Here is a 15,184-nt window from a genome sequence, read left to right on the forward strand (position 1 = left end):
TTTCTGAGCATTTTGAGCATCCTGGCTCAAATGTATCTTTGGCAGTGATTTGAGCTTAGAGCTGCTTCTGACAGCATGTTTAGAGAACAGTCATACATGAACAGAAAAACAGTTGTTTTCCCCCCTTTGTGTTGTTTTTTCTCCCCCCTTCCCTCACTAGACAATATTAACCTGAGGAAGAGAAAAAGAGAGGAACATAGAAAAGCTATATGTAATCTAGAAAAAGCCAGTTGCTGTGCTTTTTAATTTCTGATATGGACTAAAAACTAATATTGGTGCTCCTTTAATACTAGCTTCTCACACCTTATAAATTAACTTTCAGTTATCTAACTGCATTACCTGAAAAAATCCAAATCAAGCACAAATATTTCTTTCCAATTTTTCTCTAAATAATTTAAACTTTAACATAAACTCAATGGTGGTATCATCAATGGTGCTTCTTTGAAAACATGCAGCTTATTCTGTAATCTTCCAAAAATTCTAAAAGTGATATCTAGTACTGCAAGCTAAGTATTTTCTGTGCCATTTTAAGTGCTAGTTTTAGGGCCATGCTGAACAAAATAGCCTTACTCTTAATGTCATTATAAATTAACACTGCTGGACTTCCTTCCCAGGCAAGGGTTTTTACATTGTAATCAATTTAACCTAAGTGTGAGGAAGAACTTTGCAAAGATAAAAACTGAATGCTCTAAAAGAAAATAGCTTGAACAGGTTTCTAGACAATGGTAGGCATTTCCACCTATAAACAGTCATAAGTGTGTTTCCAGGTAGTTCTAAATGCTCTAGCTCACTATTTTAAATTTTTCTTGAGGGGGATGAGGCCAGTATCAAACATTTGAGCCATGGCTTACCCAAGAGCTGCTCATAGACTGAGTGACAGCCACAAGATAGAGGAATTAAAAAAATACATGTGAAGCTGAATGGCAAACACAGAAAATATGCCTTTACATTTTTTTAATTATTCAAATGATACTGGCAACTATACAATGGCTAGTGATTTCAAACCTGTAAATATGGCTACGAAAACTGAACAGGGTTAAACGGTTTAACTTTCAAATAAAAATAATAAGCATTTAAGAGTTTTCTGTTCTACGACTTGGGAATATTTCCTTAATACATTGAATGACAGATTTAAATGTTTTGTGTTGTTGAAAACAAGCTAGATAGATCAAAGTAGTGCAGAAGAGTCATGTGTACAACAAAAATATTTGGAGTTAGCTTGTGCCAGCAAGTCTTCGAAGGAAATAAAAGTTTGATAGCACAAATCAGTCTTCACGTAAATCACATATAAAATGAGACTCTGCCAAAACTGGGGAAACCCAGAAAACTTGTTCAGATATTATACTATTGAGGGATAAAGACACAGGAAAACTGACTATATTCCAAAACTGTGACTACTTGAAGGAGATCTTCCGATGTAACACACACTTTAATGCCCGCCTTGATGAAAATCTGACCACAGAATCCAAGCAAAGGATGACAAAAGCCATTACGATTTATGACAAAATTCAGTCATGCCTTTTGAAGGATGTGACTGAGAGCTATGGATTAGCTTCATTCATACAGGCATGGGGAGAATTATTGCAGGAGGTCACTAGAAATAGCAGTTAAACACTTCAGCCATACCCCCAGACTGCTCAGACAAAATGCCTGAGGATATTCTTAATGGTTTTCTTTCTTCTGCATTGATAATTCAGAGCTGCTCACCGGAATGACCCTGCTAAGCGAACCAGTCAATCAGGTAAGAGCACACTCAGCAGAAGTAACCTGGGTTCCTCTTGATCTGTGATACTGAAGAGGCACACTACAGAAGGGGATTTTGGTAGTGTAGCCAACTCATGATTTTCAGTCCTGAAGCAAACACCTGGTGCAGGGTATCATCTGGAGAGATTCCATATTCGAGAACTTCCCTCAGTACAACATCCTTTTCAAGAAGTCTTACTTCCATCCTACAAACTTTCATGTGTGGCTGGGAACACATGAAGCCCGAACTCCTCTCTAAATAACTGTAGCTTCCCAAAACTCAATTTTTTTTAGCTGAGAGTGGGAAGACTACAAGTAGAGTTATTCGTGTCAGAATCAAAGAAAAAGAAGCCCCCAGACTGTATTAAAAAGAGAGTCCAGGTGCATTCAGGTAAGCACTCTAACAGGCCAGAGAAAATTCATTACAAATTCAACATGCAATTTATAACAAGGATTTTAGATGTCCTTCTGTAGAAATACATCAACTCATCATCAACTTTCTCCACAGTAAACAAACTTAGGTCCAACTACTTGGTTGAATAAAATTAATTTACAGACTGTTCAGATGTCTGCATACTTTTCAGACATTTCGATTGCAGGTATGGGCATGTGGACAAGAGACTTTGCTCACTATTTACTCCAACTCCAGTGTCTAAGATGCTTGTTAGTTATCCTAACAAGATCCGCAAGAAGATTTTTTTAAAAGGTGTACTGAAGTAAACTATTTATTTAGATAAACATGGTCTTTAAAAAAAATATAACAAGATTATCACAAAGCTTGGTTCAGTCTGGCTTAATCAAGTCAGAAACTCTGTTATGTAAGGGGTATTTTGCTAGAACATACTTTTGGCTGGGATGATGCAGCTAAGAGTAAAAGACTGCATTTGAACAGGTTCATGTCCTTCACTATTAAGAATGAGGGGGGAAAAATCAGTTTAAGAATTAAAGAAAGCAGGTGCTTTTTTTGCTTTTTTTAAACAGTAATCACATAATTTCCTACATTGGAAAGGGAGGGGGAATATCTAAAAGTGACTGATCATTTACTTCAAAAGGCGTAAAATTGTTGAGATGCAGAAGTAGATTTTATAATATGGTCAGATGAGGAAATTGTGCTATTTCTTCTGTATCTAAAAGAAAAAATCAATTAGGGTAATAAGACTCACAGCAAAGATTTTATGGGGATTTTTGGAGCTAAAGAGAGTTAAGAAACAAAGAAATAGGGAGTAATCGCCTCATGGCTCCTACTGCTAAAAACCTGTGGTAAAAAAAAAACCAAAAACCAACCCCAAACAAACAAAAAAACCCCACAACAAAACCAGGGTGGATTAAATTACCTGGAAGTCATCATAAGGGAACAGTAGCATCTCACGTAGAGGATCATTCAAAATCTGTGTTTTCCTCTGAACAATGACATTTTCATAGTCTATTGGTTCTATAAGTTTTGGTTTTGCCTACAGGAAAAAAGAAAAAAATCAAAATAAATTCAGGTATATTGAGGGAATATTACAATTGTTGACTTATTCTAGAAGTTACTCTTTAAAAGATTGGCAGGATTATATTGCATCTACATCAAAAACATACAGTATTCAAAATGCAGACTTTGTCATGTTACACCATATGGGGAAGTGCAAGTGACAATTAGAGACAAGCATGCTGATTGCCTCAGAATTATTTCACAAAATCCAGTAAGCCAGAGCTTATTAGCATAATCACATATGTATTCTCACTGCAAAAAAATTATAAAAAAATTACTAGTCTCTTATGTTGATGGTTGCCTTTGCTTGATACAGCCTAGAAAGCTCTGATCTGGGCTTAAGAGGAATGAAAACAACCTTAGCTCAAAGACTGAGCTGTGTTTCAATTCAGCAGTAACCTGCGGCAGGGGCAGGCTAATTGACATTCCTCCTTCTTTCTATTTTTTTTTTTTTTCAAAATTCCCATAGGCCATCTACTTCCCTCTTAATTGCACAAGTAGCTTTCCTCAGTAACTGTGCATTGATTCCACATTAAAACCCCTTTCCACAAATGAGGCATTACAGCTGCCCCTGCACAATCAGACAGAGAAAAACCTTCACCCTGCCAAACATTCTGTTAAGTGGTCAGATGGCAAAGCAGCTTTAGACAGAGCTCTGAACAAGGCAGCTCTGCCTTGGAGTGTGCAAAACTAATGCAAATATGGGGTTACAATCTAGCTTGAACTTTCCGCAACTAAAATTCAGCATCACAGTAACAGACATAAAATTACATTTTTTTACAAGGAACAATTTCAAGAGACTTTACAAATTATACTTTCTCAAGATCAGTGGTACTAAGTTATAGGTAAGGTATATTAAAGATAGTTGTAGCAGCAAGACCAGCTTCTGTCATCATTATAGGTAAAATGATAAGTTTTATATATTTTTTTTATAACTCATGACAATAACCTTCCAAATTCTAATTGTCCTACACAGAAAAAAGCTCCATCAGTAACTGATGTTAATCACTAGCATATTAATAATATTCCTGAGACACCCTACAGGTGTTTTCTTCATTCAATAGTGAAGCGAATAAATTTGTTTGTCAAGGAATTAGGAAAGATTTGGTCAGAGAAAGTTACCAAAGTTTTCAGGCTTAGGTCACAGGCTATTTAAAAGCTATTTGAGATTCCCTCATATGTACCACGGAGTAGTTTTTTACTGGCAAGAAAAATGTGGGAACATAACAAAGCATAGCAGCTGAAGAGGCAAAGAATAGCCAAGTCTGGAAAAATCTACTAAAAATTATGAAAAAAATGTGTTTTGTTAAGAAAAATAGCTAGCATTTACAATCACACAGGAAGGATTTACTAGAAGTGCATTAGCTATGCAACAACATAACAGCACAGACCAATACTTCTAAGAGCCATAATTACTATGTTTTGTTTGACATCTTTGTGCTCAGATGAGATGGAGAAGGGCTGTTCAGTTCACTCCATAATCCACTCTGACACGTTTGGAGAGCTTATGACCTGAACCCCAGCTACTGCCTCATCTTCTCCTGTCATTCATGAACATGAGCTATCATAAAGCCAAGAACTAATGTCAGCGTCCATCAGAAAAGGCTTAAGTTTATGTTCATGCATCCTTCTGTAGCTTAAATGGTTGGAAAATTTAGCTCAGAAAAGCACACACAACCTAAAAAAAGATTATGCTTTTATTAAGAAGGCACACACAACCTAAGAAAAGATTATGTTTTCTCTAATGTACTAATTCACACAAAATATTTTGGTCGCAAGTTTGCATTTGAGTGTTCAGACTGCTGCAGTGAATCCCAAGCTAATGAAATCATGTGCCCCCCACTTCCTTAACACCTTGTCCGCCCAACTATTTGAAACATTTCCTACATACTGACACTGCAAAATTACCCCTTCACAAAATTTCAGACTGAGCAGCCTCACTCCAACGGATTGTCATAACCAGTTCTGATTCCAAAGAAACTACAGTAACTTCACCTCTTCCAACTCATTCACTAAAGCAATAACTGTCCTTTACAAATTTTCTTCCTTAAGCACAGGGATAACAGAATACAAAGAGCATTTCAAACTTTACTGGTCTACAAATGAAGTACAAGGCAACACATCAGCCAGAAAACAAAACACCCTTTGCTCACCTTTCTCTCACCTTCAGTGTAACAGGTCTCTCCCTACCTATCCAGGCAAGCAAGATGCCCACCTGCCAACCCCCGAGCCTGAGCCCTCATGCAATACACTTTAAGTTAAAGCAAGGTTTAGAGACTACTAGAGTAACATGGCCCAGCCACTCCTTTTGGTCAAGTTTGCCTTTCCCGTGTGACCACTTCTTCTCAAGTGTTTGTCATGAGAAATTATACACAACATGCTGTGGTGACAGGTTGGTTTGAGAGTGGCGCAGGATGACTGACCTTTAGGAGAAACAAAAATAAATACTGCAAATTAAACTGTGCAGAGAAGGACCATTTGATTTGCATAGACAGTCTCTGCAGTTAGCTGAAAATTACTGCAAATTAAACTGTGCAGAGAAGGACCATTTGATTTGCATTAGTCTCTGCAGTTAGCTGAAAAGATTTGGCTTTACAATTGGCCTAAAGCCATTAAAAGCAGGGTTGGTGCTGAAGAGCTATGTCCATCCTCCTGTTAATTCTCTTAGGAAGGTGACAGGTGAAGACTGGAAGAAAGCTGGCTTCTCTCATTTTACCAGCAAAACCAGAGGAAAAGGATTACTTTTAAAGAAAACACAACTAAAATTATTTCATGGGCATGCAAACACACACACTTGTCTAGCACAGCTAATTCAAAACCCAAAAATGCAGCTTTAGAAATCATCCAATTAATTGCAAATGCCTCTCTTTGCCTTATAGTCACAAAACTGGCTTACCACAACTATAAAATTAATGAAAAGGAATCTTAAAAGAATATAAGCTTTGCTTATATTTTGTTTGCATGCTGTAAACACAAGATGAACAAAAAAAATTCCTCCCTCATGAGAAGCTTTTAAAGAATCTAAACCTCACTGGAGCTGAGGTCTTAAATACAGACTTCTCCTATTTAATCAGTGAGGTACTTGATTTGCAGAAATATCATTTATGTAAAAATTAATGAAGAATTTGCTTCCTGGGGTTTTGCTTAAATGTTAGTCATTTCTTTCTTAGTCATTTGTCAGATTCAAAAGGAAGAGGATGTTTTATCAGTTTGGACCAGATATGAAAAAAGAAAACAATAAACAACACACTGATACTGGCATTTAGCCAGACATAAAACAGCACAAGGAAGCAGATTCTCTCTCAGGCTCTTCTAAACTTAAAAAAAAAATAAAATACAGTCAATTACTTAATGTAATGTAAAAGAAAATATGATGGGTAGTTACACGATTGTTGAATACAATTTATGGACCAGCAGACACAGATAAAACTCAGCCCAGTTAAAACTGCAACATCAAGTTTATAGGCACTAAAAGTCAGTCTTTACAATAAGGCTTAACTTTTCCTATTAATCTGCAGCCAACAACATTTTTATTTCTGCAATCTAGGAAAATGCTAAGAGCATAGGCGTTCATGGCTGGTCTCAAGCCAGCCAATGCTATATTTCTGAAAGATAAAAGAGCAAATTTTCTGCCATACCACTTTGGGTTTTGCCTGAGTATTATAGGCATGGAAACTTATCAGAAATAGGAAATATTTCAAAACAGCAATCATGACACCCACACAGCAAGCATTTTAATCTGTCAGAATACAGTATATATATTTGGACAAGCAGTGTCAAAATTCATCAGATAAAATACATTTTAATCTCAGAGTTCAGTGATTATCTACCCTACACATTACAGAAAAAAAAAAAACCCACAGGACATGTTTTTCTCACATGCTTAAATTGAGACAATTGTTATTGTCCAATTCTCTTCTCAGAAAACAAAAGATGGTAAGGCTAAGCACACTCAATATTGTTAGCCTCCTGCTACAAAACATCATTTACCTTATAAAAACATGCTTGGCTTATACACCTGCAAATTAACAAGTTCCCATAAGGAGCAAAATGGAGCTACAGGCACTAGCAGGAAGCAGCATATAAATAGATGAATAGGTGTTATGTGTTTCTTAATAGCAGCCTGAGGAAAACCACTGTGGTCATACAGTAAGATTATTTAATACTAAATATGGGTAACAGCTCCATGTTTATATACTGTTCCATAATAAACACAAAATAAATTGCTTAGCTTGAGGTTTTAAAAATTAATTCAATAAATTATTTGCACTCTAGAGCTTACTTTTAATATTATATTTTATACTGCCAGCAAGTTTCCAAGCAGAAAGAAGACCTCCAAAAGATCCAACCTCCCAGAAACATCAAATGTTTTGATGAGCAGTTACTACTTGTGACTATCAAAATGCAGCTGGACAGCAGGCACACTCATCCAGCAACTTCTACAACAGCTAGCACAACAGCAGCTCATCCCAAGCAGGGTTTTGAGGCACCACCTGGAAAATCTAAATGCTTTTTCCATGGGCTCGTCTTGCTTGTTAACCTCAAGAGCAAAGTTAGGACGCAATGTAATTCAAATCCCATGGACACAAAGGAGCACACAAACTGACATACCAGCACTGAAAGCAGCAGATGACTCTCCCCATGAACCCACCCACCTAATCAGGAAAAGTTAATTCTGGTACAGCACTCAATCAAATAACATTGTTTCAATAACACATGGGATGCTTCCAGTTATAGGTACCCAGCTCCGTCAATACTCCAACAGAGTCCCAGTAAACATACAAAAAAATTAAATGAATATGACAGAAATTAATATCACAAAAAACCCGTTGCTTTCTGACAGCTGATTCTTTCTCATCTTTATAAAGAATACTTAATCTGAGTGCTAGGCAAATCACATCATATTTGCACAAAAGAAATACATCCACACTTGAAAAAATATTTTAGTAAATGAGAAGTATCACCAGAGTAAACCTACTGTTTACTCTAGTAAACAGTAACTAGTTACTCTAGTAAACTACTAAAGAAGCCTACTGTTTCATATGCTTTTGAGGATTGCTATCTAATGTAATTCCCAGGTTTTTAACCCAGAAAACAAGAAGTTCTGCTGTTTAGAATTTGTTACAGCAACTAGCAACTTTGTCAGTTATTACCTTACTGCACCCTGCACCTACGACAGGGTACCCACCTTCACTGTGCCAGTAAAAATTTACTGCAACATCACAGCCCACGGAAATAAAAATGGACCCAAATGTCAATGTCAAATGAAATATTACACCTTACTTTTTGCTTTGTGCCTGGCAGCACACTTGCTGCAGGTTGCTTGCACCACTTCATCTAGCTTTTCCCAACAACTAGGGAAAAAGGATCTATAATTATGCTACATATACACTTGTGTATATATATGTAAACAGATTAAGAATAAATTAGTAACTGAAATGACAGTGAAGACATTTTTACTGTGACCTATGCAAAACCTAAATGTTCTTCCCTTTAAATATTGACCTTTGTGTTGAATGCATGCACTTTATCCAAAAATGAAAACATGAGAGCAAACACTGGAGGTGTATTATTCCATGAACATTAAATTAAGTAGCATTTGAAAAATTATAAGGAGGTACTTAAATGGTGATAAGTAAACACAGTATTGTTTTATACTTTTTTTTTTTCTTAAATAAGTTCATGTGCCTTGCTGATTAGCTGCAGTACTCCAAGTATCTGCAGAAACACTAATATCCTCTCTGAGTATTCATGGGGGAATAAAAACAATTCTAAATAAAGTTAAACACTCCAAAGGCAGGAAAGCACAAAGAAGATTAGCTCATATTGTACTGATGAAAATCTGGACCAGAAATCGGAACACACCCATCCAAAAAAAAACCCACATTCTACTAACAACTCTCTGAATAGAACAAAGCCCCAAAAAAAAACCAGTGACAACGAAAAGAAAGTTTGTTTTACTAGCACACATGTAAGCTTTCGGTTATACACAGTAACAATTCCCAAAAAGTTACAGATGAGTATTACTAAATGCAGATGGCCAAAATGTTTTAGTTCAATTCTTAAAAACATAGTGTGAAGCTCAAATAAGAACATTATAATTTGAAGATCACCCCACTACAACTACAGGCAGACAAATAAAGAGAGCACAATCAGCAGCAGCAATTAAGCATGAAATAATACTAATTAAAGTTGGAATTTTAGTAAGAACTATCAAAGTACTTCTTTCTACTGATAAGTAAGTACTAGTTTACCAATCCTCCTCTGAAGAGAGTTGGTGGATTCACTGCAGCTCACTCACTACATTCTCTTGCTGTACTATTAAAGTTTCAACAGAACTAAGTGTCTATAAGTGTTTCAGACAAAATAGCTCTTATTTGATTATTTCCCCCACAGAAAGAAAACTCCCCTTTTCCTTCACTGGAAGCTATTTTAAAACTTTAAATTCCTAAATAAAGTGCACTGAAAGAATTGAAAAATAAGTCCTTTAACAGATAGATAGATACTTTAACAGAAGTAGTCATTAATTATTTAGGTAGTTCTTTGATCATTTAAGTTACACACACTTAGGGAGATCAAAGATACATTAATTGGAAGATATGCTGGACAATTAAAAACAGAGGTGCTAGAAAGAGTTTTAAAGCAAATGCAGTTTTCATGCTAGGTTCAAAGAGCTGTTTAGATATGCTAGGTAGAAGAGACTGAAAAGCAGCTAGTCTGAAAACCAAATTCCAAAGTCACACTCAAAGAGAACCAAAGATCTAGTAAACTAGAACAGTAAAAATCAATTAAAAAGGCAGACAGCACACAGAGAATCAAACCTAAATCCCAAATGCAAATTATTCACAAGTAAGAATGCTGGAACTTCTCATCTGCATCAGATTATGAAGTTTTTCACTGACAGAGAGAACAGGAATTATTAAAGGGAAGAGACAGCTTGTTTAAAGAATTCTTACCAGCACAACCACAGGACTCTCCGCTTGCACTTCACAAGGACCTGCATCCTTGCCCTTCTGTGGAGATTCTACAGAAAGCTCTTTCTTAGGATTTCTGATTGTTCTTGCCTGCATTCTTTCATTGAAAACACAGACAGCAGCAAAACTGTATGCTTTTTGGCATCAAAGTAATCGACATGCCAGTGATTCAGTGAAAACAAAAGCTTTTTCCCTGGCACAAGCAGCACAAAGTACAAACTACTCTAACTTCTCAGCTGCAGTTTGCTAAATCTGTTATGGTGGGAATGCATGACAAACAAAGGCCAGCCCCTAAACATGCTGTACTCCTCTGGGGAAGGAAAAGAAAAAAAAAGGTGGATCCATTTTAACGCCTTAAGGTTATGAGCCAAACACAAAAGAGAATGTGCATATCTAAAAATACTATGTAAAACAGGCTGAGTCTTTTACAGCATGTATAAAATCAAGCCTGCAATAATTCAAAAATATTTTTAGTGTAAGAATTAGTCACTTATTGACAACTGTATCTTCTCAGAAGTATGAAACCCTGAGTATTGTGCTTTTTAAATTTTTTTGCATTAATGTCACTTACTCAGGTACTATCAACAATCCACCACAACCCAAGGACATTCTCCCTGAACAGATACACTGCTCTTTTTTGGGGCTAGAGTGGGCATGATCCTTTTTATCTTAGTGCTAAATCCATATTAAAAGTTTCACTTAATACCAAATTGCCTTCACAGTAAAAATCTTACATACTTTACAAAGATACTAACTCAAAATAAAATTCAAAAAAATTAACTCTTCAACTACCAGGATCCCTCTGCCTCTTTCCTCTCATCAGTCAGTTAGCTCACTCCTGTATTGCATGTTATTTTTGCTCATTCCTCACTCCTCAGAAACCTTCAACATTGTAGGTGTCCATGACTGATCAGCATCCAAAAACACGGAGAAGACAATGTAACAAAATGTTCAAACACTTTGAGAGAAGACACTTGGGAAGAAGACACTTGTGCAGCCATGAAGACCAGCCAGCCATCACTCGCTGCCTTTGGCCAGCACAGAAGCCTGCAGGGTGTCAGCCTTGTCTGGTGAACAGCTTGCAGAAGGGTCTCTTGGCCTCAGGATATCCAGGCTACAGCAGTGCTCAGCAGTTGCTCTCTTCATTCTGGTCCTTAATTACAACATAAACTCAATCACAGAATCACAAGGTTGGAAGAGACCTTGAAGATCATCAAGTCCAACCCATGCCCCAACACCTCAACTAAACCATGGCACCAAGTGCCACATCCAGTCTTTTTTTAAACACATCCCGGGATGGTGACTCCACCACCTCCCTGGGCAGGTGACAAGTCATGCTTCAACTTTGCTTTTTTAACCCAACCTGCTGTCTTACCATACCACTACTTACAGCCACTGTTCAGCACACTCATACACTGGCAAAATAAGAAGCGGCAATTTTATTGGAATCATTTCTGTGCAATTGCAAAGGAATTTTGTATGCAACCTAGCTGACATTTTTGGAAATTTTTAAAGTTTGACTACTCCAACTTCTCCACAGAGTAGTTTTAGCTAAATTCCTCCTGGGGGAAAAAAAAAAAGTGAACAGTGATGAGCAGTTTTCTCCAGGTTTTGAGAGGAATATTTTGGTTTTCCCTTTGTTTCTTTTCAACACTAATGAGTTGCAACCTCCAAGTTCACAAACCTCAGTAGCTGTATTTACCAAGCAAAAATACATCTGAGAGAAAATTCAACTCCCCAGAGAAACACATCCTTATTTTAGACTCTCTGTCTACTAAGAAACCAGACAGCTGTGGAAACTAAGCCACCACCTTCATTCAGTTCTCAGTTCTCTTGGGACAGTTAGTTATCTCAGTTCAATATAACTCACATCCTAAATTTAACTTGGCATGAACTTTTATCTATTCTCTAATAGAAGAGAAAGTCACCTTAAACTGCAGAAAGCAGATGAAGTTGTGGAGAAGCACAAATATCCTCCTTTATTGCTAGAATTTTTAAGAAGGCACAAGTTTCTTATTCTTCAGACCTAAGACATTGATCTCCCTTTCTCTTCCCCTTCTCTCCACTCTCACAATTGTATAACATACTCCTATTTCAGCCTGCACTTGTGAAATTGAGTCTGAACAAGTCTGAAATTGAGTCCACAATGCAACTACGTTTCTAAAGAGTGGACACAAAGAAATAATACCATTTTAGTCCAGACAATAATGATTTATTATGTTTCTGACTTTTTTTTCTAGGAAATACAAGTTCAATCCATGTACTTTTTAAGCTGCCTCTCTCATACTGAGAAACCAAACTCCAGAAAACAGTACTTTATGAAGCTTCATTAAGAGTTAAGAAGGAAACCAGCAGTTTAGTCAAATTTACAAAACAGATCTTCCTGTGTAAAGCAAGGTACACAATAGTTCAAGAACATTCAGTTACACTTTTTATTTTGCACCAGCCCCCTTTGTTTTCAGAGAACGGAAGCACAGAACAGCTTAGACTAAATTACACCATTACTTGAGGATGCAGCTGCCAAACAGGAATTTGTTTCATTGAGATGGTCTGCAATTATACTTAACTGCAAACAGAAATGCACAACCTTATTATACAAAAGGCATTTGTGAACACTTACACTAATAAAGATTTTAAAATTATATACACTGTAAGTAGCATTTCTTCTGCTTAATTTAACAAAGGATTCTTCTTCTAAATGGCAACATTATTTTACCCTGGTCAGGTACTTCTCCTGAATGCAATGCATTACTTTAATTCATTATAAATGTGATTTTCTTTCCCAGCCATTCTTCCTGTTCTTCTCAAAATGTGGTGAGGGACCAGAAGAAAGCCAACAGACTAACATTTTTATAACATCAGTTTAAAGACATAGAAGCTATTTTTCCTTATGAATGACTCATGTAATTTCTAGCTTGCATTTCACTCACTGATATACCTTTAGAAGAGGTTCTTTCATTTAACAAAAACAGAAGTGTGAGGCAGTACCTCTGGAACTGTATCCTGCATAGAACAGACCTTAACTGCCAAACTGATGTGTACTTCCAATATTTATTTTCTGTTGAGGACTTAGTGATTACCTCAAGAATTTAATTAATGTAAAAATACTCGGGGGGAAAAGCAAACAAACAAAAAACCACAGCAAAAATATCAAAGCAAACAAAACAAAATCCCAAGAGATATTATTTATCCAGGCATCACACAGTCAAAATATTTAAGCTACTTTAATAGTGTATTGAAACAATTTCCCAATAATACAGTAAAATTCAAAAAGTGAAAGATGAAAACCAGAACTTTAAGACATGATGAAACTTTTATCATCTTGTTACGTGACCTGTAGTTAACCTCCTTAACTGCAATTTTAAAAAAGGTAACAAAAAAAAAATACTCAGTTTATTGCATCAGTCAGTTGGCTACCTCAATAATGATCAACAGAAAATGCAGGAATATAACACATACACAAAAAATATCACAATATCACTGTACAAAAACCTGACTGTATTTCCAACATGGCTCTCAAAACTACAGGAAATTACTATCTAGAGACCCATCTGCAAAATAACTCACGTTATTATGGAAACAGTGCAATTCATCTTTTTACAAACACTGTGGCTTGAAGGACTTCACATGGTACTTCTAGCAACCATAGTTTTTACAACACTTCCAACAGCCAAATATTCGGATCTCTTCTTGCATCACACAGTCCTAAGGAACAGCCTAAGTAATTACAAAATTACATATGTAACAAAGTTCTCAGTAGTTCTGCCATACCCCAGTGATTCATCCAGCCAATCTGCTGTCCAAAAGACAAATTATTTGATTCCTTCAAATCACTTTTCACTTCAGTTACTTAGTTCATGCACAACATCACAAAATAAAAAGTGAGTGATGGTAAGGGAGCAGGCAGGATATGAGAACTTCCTTTGAACTTTAATGGAAGAAAAGATGACTACCCAACCTCTGTGTAGGAACAGTCTAAAATCTGAGTAGTTTCATTTGATGGCCGTTCTTTTGCTTCAAGTCCTACTTAAAGTCTGCATTAAGATCACTAAACCTACTGGCTATCATTACAGGCACCAAACTTTCCTCTGTAAGCTGTTCTAGGGAAAGAACTGTCCTTAACCTATAGCAGCTGGGGGGGAGAAGTTGGGGAGAAGAAGAGAAGAAGGAATAATATTACAATAGGTTTACATGTCCTGTATATGGGAAAACAGAAGGATTTTATATTATTTGCTAAAACCTTACACCTGTTCTCTGCTCTGTGGTTACACTCTCCACTTTGTGTCTCTAAATTCTCTGGCAACTCACAGCATCTCTTAAAAAATAATTCAAAAATTAGAAGGATGGATAACTGGAGGGGGGTTGATGCTTTATTTTGCTAGGGCTTTGGGGGATGGGTTTTTTTGGTTGGTTGGTTTTTGGTTTGGGCTGGATTTTTAAGGCAGTAGCTCAACTGAAAATATGGACCCACCTTAGCAGTGTGACAAGGACCATTAAAAACCAGTACTTCTTGCTCTCATCTATATTAGTACAAGACATTCCAGCACTGCCCTCCCACACCTGGCAGCCTGCCTTGCAGCTGTATTCAAGGCTAACATTTCACAAGTCAGTGAAAGATTCAGTGTTGCAGCTATACATATCTTAATGCTGCCAAGTTTCCTAAGTGACCAACAGATAAGTTCTTCCCTGGAAGAACATATTCACAAGTTCAAGAAAAAGGCTGATAGCAGATGGAATGCAGCATGCAATTCACCTGGCAATTCCCTGCCATCCATGCTACACTCAGACGAAACAGAAAATTCAGGAAGACTCCTTCTATGACAAACACTGCAAATGTCTAATTTGCAGTCCCAACAATAAGGAGAACATCCTCAGCTGGAAACAGGGATGAGAAAAGAAAATGTGTAAGACACAGATAGGAGTGTGCTACACATTATGCAACTTTTCATGTTCACTTTCTTTGGCAAAGCAAGAAATAAGCCTATTTCATAAC

The 15,184-nt window shown here is 36.7% G+C and overlaps 1 protein-coding gene across 3 annotated transcripts in view; it reads right to left on the reverse strand.

The window, feature by feature from the left end:
- The window catches only part of DOCK9 (dedicator of cytokinesis 9), an 83,560-nt gene extending 73,103 nt beyond the window's left edge, over positions 1–10,457 (reverse strand). For 2 of the 3 annotated variants that reach the window (XM_041423412.1, XM_041423414.1), the window contains exons 1-2: positions 10,174–10,455; positions 3,078–3,194 (exon numbers count right to left, since the gene is read on the reverse strand). In XM_041423412.1, coding sequence (XP_041279346.1) covers positions 3,078–3,194; positions 10,174–10,287 — 231 coding nt within the window. In that variant the 5' untranslated portion in view covers positions 10,288–10,455. Of the gene's footprint in view, positions 1–3,077; positions 3,195–10,173 lie in introns of all 3 variants that reach the window. The other variant, XM_041423413.1, reaches the window with a different exon arrangement.
- Positions 10,458–15,184: the final 4,727 nt, after the last annotated feature.

Source organism: Onychostruthus taczanowskii, unplaced genomic scaffold (genome assembly GCF_017590055.1).
Source record: "Onychostruthus taczanowskii isolate IOZ18803 unplaced genomic scaffold, ASM1759005v1 scaffold77, whole genome shotgun sequence".
Taxonomy (NCBI): domain Eukaryota; kingdom Metazoa; phylum Chordata; class Aves; order Passeriformes; family Passeridae; genus Onychostruthus; species Onychostruthus taczanowskii.